This window comes from Cinclus cinclus, chromosome 4, assembly GCF_963662255.1.
Source record: "Cinclus cinclus chromosome 4, bCinCin1.1, whole genome shotgun sequence".
In the NCBI taxonomy this organism is placed as follows: domain Eukaryota; kingdom Metazoa; phylum Chordata; class Aves; order Passeriformes; family Cinclidae; genus Cinclus; species Cinclus cinclus.
The window spans coordinates 66,624,619-66,632,554 of NC_085049.1; the positions used below are offsets into that span (position 1 = coordinate 66,624,619).

General features: G+C 62.5%; 1 protein-coding gene across 1 annotated transcript; it reads right to left on the reverse strand.

Annotated features, from left to right (window-relative positions):
* On the reverse strand, window positions 1-2,750 carry OPN1SW (opsin 1, short wave sensitive). The gene is made up of 5 exons (XM_062491498.1): window positions 2,408-2,750; window positions 1,619-1,787; window positions 1,256-1,421; window positions 626-865; window positions 1-123 (listed from the first exon to the last, which is right to left on the reverse strand). The coding sequence occupies exons 1-5, from the start codon at window positions 2,748-2,750 to the stop codon at window positions 1-3; spliced, it is 1,041 nt and encodes a 346-aa protein (XP_062347482.1).
* Between the last annotated feature and the right edge of the window lie 5,186 nt (window positions 2,751-7,936).

The window sequence follows — 7,936 nt, forward strand, 5'->3', positions numbered from 1 at the left end:
TCAGCTGGGGCCAACCTGGCTGGAGGACACGGAGGAGACCTCAGTGCGCTGGGCCGAGCTGGACACATCAGAGTCGTCTGACATGGGCCGGCCACACACCGTCTCCATGATACAGGCGCGGAACTGCAGGGACATGGATAGGTGGCACGGGGTCACAGAAGAGGGGACAGCTCATCCTAGGGGTCCCACTGGTCCTGTGTGAACTATCCTCACACCCTCAGATGCCACATTGGCCGCATTTCCTCTCCTTAAGGTTGAGGTACCCTCAGCCGTGCAAGTGTCCCTGGATGTCCCTTACACCCCTCACATGCCATACCCGGGTATCCCTGGTCCCCTGAGGTCCTTGGGCACCCCTGCATGTTCCCATTGCCCCAGTGCCCTGGGGTATCACCATCTTCTCTGTGTCTGCCTTGCCAATGTAATTCCCCTCATCCAAAGTGTCCCGGGTATCCCTGGGTGTTCCCCTGCTTGGGTTTCCCCGAGTGTCCCTTGGGTCTCCCTCAGATATCCTTGGGCACCCCTGGATGCCCCAATCACCAGGTGTCCCCGGGTGTCCCCTTTGCCCATGTGTCCCTGGATGTGCCCCTCCCACGTGTCTGGGCTGTCCCGGTGTGGCTGGTGTCACCTGTTTGTTCATGAAGCAGTAGATGATGGGGTTGTAGACACAGGAGCTCTTGGAGAAGAAGGCAGGGACGGTGACGAGGCGCAGGTCTATGCCGTGCTCGCGGTTGTTCACCATGTACATGGCCAGCGCTGCGTAGGGGACGTAGCACAGGCAGAAGGACCCCACCATGACCACGACCATGCGTGACACCTCCCGCTCTGCCTTCTGCGTCGTGGCCGACTCCTGCTGCTGCGCTGCCACCTGCACCAGCCATGGGGACACCTTGGGCCTGCCCAGGCTCCTGACCCCCTGCCCAGCCACCTGTGCCACCCCCTGACCCTGCCCAACCGCCTGTGCAGGCTCCTGACCCTGCCCAGTCCCCTGTGCAATCCCCTGGCCCCCTGCCCAGTCCCCTGCCCATCCTCCTGCCCAACCTTCTTGTCCCAGCAACCTCCCCTCCCTCCCTCCATCCCTCCAGTTACCTCTCCCTGCCTCCTGCTCCCCACCCTGCCCTCCCTCCCTCCTGCTCCCAGTCAATTCTCCATCTCTCCATCCCTCCCTTCTGCCCCACAGTCCCTCTCCACTCTCCGTCCCTCGCTCTCAGCCACAGGTATGCCTCACCCCACTGCCCCCCTTGCCCCTGGAACTCACGGCCCGCAGGGCGCTGAGCAGTTGGGAGTAGGAGAAGATGATGAGGGAAAGGGGGACAATGAAGCAGAAGATGAAGAGGAACCAGGTGTAGTACTCGCTCTTGTACTTGGTGCCCACCGTGTACCAGTCAGGGCCGCAGGAGCACTGCAGTCCCTCGGGAACGTACCTGCAGCGCCTGCGCTCAGCCCCTGCTCTGTGGCACCGTGTGGCATCACCGATGCCCCCACAGCACCCCGTGGCACTTCTGGTACCTCAAGCACTCACGTGGCACCCCCATGGCACCCCCACCACCCCCACGTGCCACTCCTGGAGCTGTTCCACTCCCTGCCCACCCCCTGCCCCCCATGCCTGCTATGTCCCCACCTGCTCCAGCCAAAGAAGGGGGGGATGGCGACACCCACGCCAATGATCCAGGTGGCTGCCACGACCAGCAGCGCGTGGCGAGAGTTGAAGCGGAAATTGCCAAAGGGTTTACAGATGACAATGTAGCGCTCGAAGGCCAGGAAGGCCAAGGACCACCCTGTCACCAGCCCTGGGGGAACAAGGCCACTGGCCTCACACAACCACCCATGGGCACCATGGCCACCAGGGCTACAGGTCACCCCAATTCCCAGAGCCCCCCAGGCCACTGGGTCACCCCAAGTCCTACAACCACAGTAAAGTGCAGTAATCACCCCTACCTTCAGGCCTTGGTGGTCACCCCAAGCTCCTCCAGCCGCAACAGATCGCAGGGCTCAACCCTACCCATGGCCAACATTCTGCCACCTCCAGCCCCAGCAGACCACAATGATCACCCCAACTCCCTCAGTCCCAGAAGAATGTGATGGTCATTCCCCACTTCCAGCTCCACCAGATCCCAGTGGTCACCCTGACTCTGATAGTCCCACCAGACTACAGTGGTCAACTCCTAAAGGTCCTGAAGGTCACCCCAATGCCTGCACCCCAGCAACCCATGGTGGTCACCCCAACTCCTAAAGCTTTAGTAGAACGGGTGGTCAACAATATCTCGAGCCCTACCAGACCATGCTGGTCACTCCAACTCCTACAGCCCCAGAAGATCACTGGTGGCTACCTCTGGCTCCAGTAGCCCCCAGTGGTCACTCCATTGTCCCTGGCCCCAGCAGCCTGAGTGCCCCCATGGTCCTCTCGTACCTACGGTGGCCCCTGAAAAGCCCTCAAAGGCACACACGTGCTTCCCGAAGACGAAGTATCCCTGGGAGCTGGAGACAAAGACAGTGAAGATGCAGAAGATGCAGCACATGAGGCCGCTGACGGAGATGTTCACCAGGATGTAGTTGAGTGGCTGCCGCAGCTTCTTGTACTTGATGGTGACAATGAGGACAATGGCGTTCAGGGGGGTGCCTGCCACGAACACCAAGCCCATGAAGATGGTCTGCAGGTAGAAGGCCCACATGGGTGCGATGTGGTACTGGGGCCCATCCCAGGGCCCCACTGACGACTGGTTCCTGAACAGGTAGAAGTCGTCCTCATCCATGGCGGCAGTGATTGGGGGGGGGGCGTGCCTGTCCCCCTGATATACCCTGCACCCCCAAAGCTGCTTAGGAGGGATCAGGGCTCAGCCTGGACAAACTTGGGGATTAGGGTGGACTAAACCGGGCTCAGCGCTTAATCGGCGCCCTGAGCTGGGTCGAGCCGATTGCCGGTGCTCTGGGGGATTTGTGGGGGGGAGCAGGGGGGGAAAGCAGGCCTTCCCCCAACATCTGGGTATGGGGAGGGCTCCCAGGGGTCTCCAAGCTTGATCCTGCTCCTCCTGGTGTGTTCAGGTGTCCCCACATAAGCCCAGTCTTGTTCCCACCACAATGGCTAGAGGTCTCCAACCTTAGTCCTGGTCCCACAGGGTCCTCCGTCTGCTACAGGGGTCCCCCGGCTATGTGCTGGTCCCCCCCCCCAGCATGGCCGGGTGTCCCCAGGTATCCCCATGTGTCTCCAGCCTTGATCCTGCTCCCCCAGGATGGCCCAGCCCTGGATGCCTTGGGAAGAACTTGGAGTTTCCCTCATGAGGTCACCTTCTGCCCCCTACCCCAGCACCCCAGGGTTCCCCCCTAAGTGTCTCCCCCCTCAAGCAATTGTCATCAGTTCTGGGCTTGGGGGGATCCTTGTGGTGGAGAGATCCCAAGTGAGGTGGGGGAATCTGGGGGTATCCAGGGGTGGAGAAGAAAACTGTGGGGGCGCTGCTAGAGGTGGGGTGTCTGAGAAGGGTTGTTCATTTTGTGGGTGCAGTGCCGGGGGGTCATTGATGGGGGTCACTTTTGGGGTGCGCTGCTGGGACTCAAGTCCCAGAAGACTCCCAGCATTTCCTGCCCTTCCTCCCTCCTCTTCCCCCTCCACCAGCCTGGGGCACCCCGGGGAACAGGAAGGATGAGCAGAAGCTGCTTAGGGGGTAGGATTACAGGTGCTGGGCCCCCCCCGGGCTGGGGGTGCTTATAAAGGCAGGGGCAGGAACTGCACTGGAGCACACTGGGACCCCCAGAGAAGGGGGAGCTCATTCTGCGGGGGGGGGGGGGGGGACACACCTCCAGGCGAAGCTGTGCCCCCTCTGGGGAGTGTGTGTGGGGTGCCCACGCTGGGGGTGCCCTGGGGTTCTCTCCAGCTCTGGGGCGCAGATGGGGCCAGGGGGGCTCAGGGACAGGCCAGGGATGGGGCCAGGTGAGGAACAGGGGGATTGGGTGAGCTGAACTCCCAGTCCATGTTTTACTGGGCAGTACTGGGCTGTACCAGATCATACTGGCCTGTACTGTACTGGTTTGCATGGCCTGTATTGGACTACACTGGGCTGTACTGCACTGGATTGTGTCACGGGATTGTACCATGTCCTGTTGGGTTGTGCTGGCTCTGGTCATACTGTACCAGGATGTACTGGGCTGAACAGGGCCACAGTGGGTTGTACTGGGCTGTACTGGATCAGGTCAGCTCTGCTGGTGCTGTACTGGGCATCCCCGTGGCACCCCCCCCAAACGGGCATCCCCCAGATGGGTGCCACAGGGTGGTGATCCAGGGGACAGACACCCTGCAAAGGGTCCCCATGTCCATCTCTGCTCCCCTTTGGAGCTGTGGTCGCTGCGGTCATTGAGCCAGGGCTGTGGAGGGGGGTATACAGCACAGGGGATGCAGAGGCTGTGGCAGAGCTGGGACATGATGGGGAGCAGTCATGCCTTGGCAGGGGCTGTCCGGGGAGGTTTGGAGTGCCCATTCCTGGAGGTGTCCCAGGAAGGGCTGGATGTGGTACTCAGGGCTCTGGGACAAGGTGGGGGTCAGGCACAGCTTGGACTCGATGGCCTCAGAGGGCTTTCCCATCCTCAGGGATTCTGTGGTTCTGGGATGGTGGCCAGGGAGTGGGGAAGGGTCTCAGGGGGTGAGCAGGAGGTGCTGAGCGTGGAGCTCTGGGGTCCACAGCACCAGCATTGCCAGCTCTGCCAGGACACCCAGCAGCCACCAGCACAAGCACCACCGAGCCCCCAGCAGCCCCTGGTACTGGTAGCACCATCTCCACACAGGCACACCCATCTCCCATGGCACACCCCCAGGCCCCCAGCGCTCTGTCTACAGCCCCATGGCCCTCACGGGACTCCCAGGGCCTCCAAGCCACTGCTCTTGTGCCCTCCTGGATGTGGCCCCACACATGTCCCTGCTGTCCCCATGGCCATGGTGTGTGTCCCACTGCCCACGTACTGCTCGTTCTCCTATCCCTTATGTCCCCCAGCCCTTGTCCCCATGGCCATGTCCCCAGTGTCCCCCTGTTCCCCTCTTTGTGCCTCCATGCTGCCGATGGTCCCCTCCCCCCATCACCCCACCCTGAGGACCCTTAATGCTTCCAACCCCGGAGCCAGGACAGGGTGGGGGGGACACTAGACTCAGGATGTCACCACAGGGGCCAGCAGCTCTGCCTTGTGTCCTATCCCCAGGAGACTCTGCCGGGGTCAGCTCCTTTGTCCCTTCATTGTGGCCTCCACCATCATCTTCCTCTGTCTCGGCTGCCGCAGAGCCCAGACCTGGGGGGCACTGGGCCCCCCTGACCTTCCCCAGCAGCATCCTGACCCCCCATCCTGGACTACACTTACCCCCGCCCCCCCGATTGCCCTGTCTTCTCAGAATCCCCTGGACAACCCTGAACCTTCCCAAACCACCCTGACCACCCCAAACAACCCATTTGCTCCTGTTCCTACACCTGCCATGGGTTTTGGGGTCCTGGTGGGAGACCCTGTCGCATTTTGCCCCCACCCCCATTGCGTGCCCCCCCAGCTCCCTGTCCCGGGGTATTTCGGGTGATGGTGTGTTGGGGGTGCCCCCCCCACCGCGTGCCCCACCCCCCCCCCCCCCGGATATTTTGAGTGCCGGTGCGTGGCTCTGACTCGGCAGGTTATTTTTAGGTGTTGGCGCAGGCGCCACCGCGTCACCCCCCCACGTCACCCCCCCCCCACGTCACCCCCGTTGTCACCTCGGGGTGCACACGGACTGCCGGCCCCGCCCCCCCCCGCTGGAAGCTTCCAGGGCAGGCACCGGATCTGGGGGAACACAATACTCCCTAAATCACCTGCCCCCCAAAAGGACCCAGATCTGGGTGACCTAAGTGTCCCCGTGCCCCTCCCAAGGGTGTCGAGGAGGCCTCGGGAGTCTGGAGTGGGGGGGGGGGGGGGACACAAGAGAGGTTCGGGGAACAGTGGGGTTCAGGGCTCACCCCTAAATATGACCGAACCCCCTCCCCAGGCATGTGCGATGGGGAAACTTAGGCGTGGCAGGGGGACCCAGAGCTGGACTCACTGGGGGGAGTGGGGTGCAACTGGGGGAGCTGGGTGGGGGTTCCACGGTGGGGGTGGTTCTGGGGGGGGGGGGGGTCCTGGTGGGTTTCCCTGGAAGGGGATCCTGAGAGGGTTTGTGGGATCTCATGGGATCTCAATTGTGCCCCTTGGGGCTGGGGGAGATTTTTTATGTGAGTTCTTCGGGGGTACCCAAGTGGGAAGGGATGAGTGAGGGTGTTCAAGTAAGTTTGGAGGGCGTCTTTGTGGGGGGTTTTGGGGTGCGTTGCACTGCTGGGGGGCTGCGGTATTGGGGTATCAAGGTAGAGGTGTATCAGGACAACAGGGTTTTGGGGTGCCTGGGCTATAGGGTGCTGAGGTTTTGGGGTGTCGAGGTTGCAGGTATTTGGGATAATTGGGGAGTGGATGGATTCTGGAGTTGCGGAGTGCCTAGATTTTGGGGTACCAGAGTTTCAGGGGTGTCTGTGTGCCAGCATTTGGGGTAGCAGTGCTTCAGAGTAGGGAGGTTGGGGTATGTGGGGACCGAGGTTCGGTGGTGCTGATATTTGAGGGTGCCGAAGTTTTGGCATGCCAGTGATTCAGAGTGCAAAGGCTGAGAGTGCCAGTGTCTGGGGGCAGGGGGTTCTGATGTGCCAGAGTTTAGGAGTTTACAGCACTGGACTTTAGGGAATCTGGGGAGTTTTGGGGTGTTGAGGTGCCAGTGTTTGGAAGTTTGTGAGTGCGGGCTTTTTGGGGTGTTTGGATTTGTGGGTGTTGGTGTTTGGGTGTGCCGGTGTTCGAGGTTACTGAGGTTTTAGGGATATCGAGATTTAGGGGTGCTAATGCCTGTACGTTTTCGGAACTGCCAGGGTTTGGGGAATCCTCGGTCCGGCAGTGCCGAAGTCGGGGGATCCGGGATGTGCTGGGATCCGGGGTTTCGGGAGGTGCCGGATTCCGGCGTTTTGAGAGTGCCGGAGTCCGCGGGTCCGAAGTTCGGGAAGTGCCGAAGTTCGGGGGTTTTGGGCGTGCTGGTGTCTGGGGGTCCGGGTGTGAGGCCGGGTCCGTAAATAGAGAGGCCCGGGCCGCCCACTCCCCGGTCTGTCGGGCGGTCTTTCCGTCCCTCCTAGTCGGTCCCTCCCCGGGACGGGGCGGGCCGGGCCGGGGCAGCGCTTAAAGTCGCCACCGCCCGCGGCCCCGCCACTTGCCGCGGCCGCCCCCAACCCAGGAGCGCTCCTGGGACACACCGCGAGCACACGGGACCCCTGCGGGAACACATCGGAAAGCGAGCCGGGAACCTACCGGACCCCCCAGCCCTTCGGGACCCGCCGCTCCGCTCCGGGAACCCACCGGGAACCAGCCCCACCACCGGGAACTTGCACCGGGACAGACCTAGACCCCGACTCTGGGAATAGAGACCCCTACCCAGGACACCGGTACCGAGCAGCGGGCCCCTCTCGGGACGCCGAGACTGAGACGGGACCCTGTCCCCGGGTACCCGTACTGACCCCGGGAACCGGCACCCTCCCTGAGCGTCCGGACTGACCGAGGACACCGTCCCCCATCGCCGGGAACTGGGACCTCATCCAGGACAGAGACACCCACCCAGGAGCCGGGACTGACCCAGGACGCCATCCACCAGCACCGGGACACCGTAGCGGGTAGCAGCACCCACCCAGGGCCCTCACCCGGGACACCAGTTCTGACCCAGGACACCGTCCCCAACCCAGGACACTGTCCCCCAGCTCCAGAACCCCCATCCCGGGCACCCACGTTTACCCAGGACCCCGACAAGACACCGGCACTAATTTGCGACCCACACCCACGGTACATTGGGACTGACCCAGGACCTCCCACCCAGCGCCAGAAGTGACCCAGGACTCCCTGCCCCCACCCGCTCAGGACCCTGCACACCACCCAGCAACCCCCC

Coding starts and splice junctions, on each gene's coding strand:
- OPN1SW (XM_062491498.1), bottom strand. CDS start 2,750: ATGGATGAGGACGACTTCTACCTGTTCAGGAACCAGTCGTCAGTGGGG. Junction 1,788..2,407: donor CTTTTCAGGGGCCACCGTAG/GTACGAGAGGAC, acceptor TTGTTCCCCCAG/GGCTGGTGACAGGGTGGTCC. Junction 1,422..1,618: donor CCCTTCTTTGGCTGGAGCAG/GTGGGGACATAG, acceptor CAGGCGCTGCAG/GTACGTTCCCGAGGGACTGC.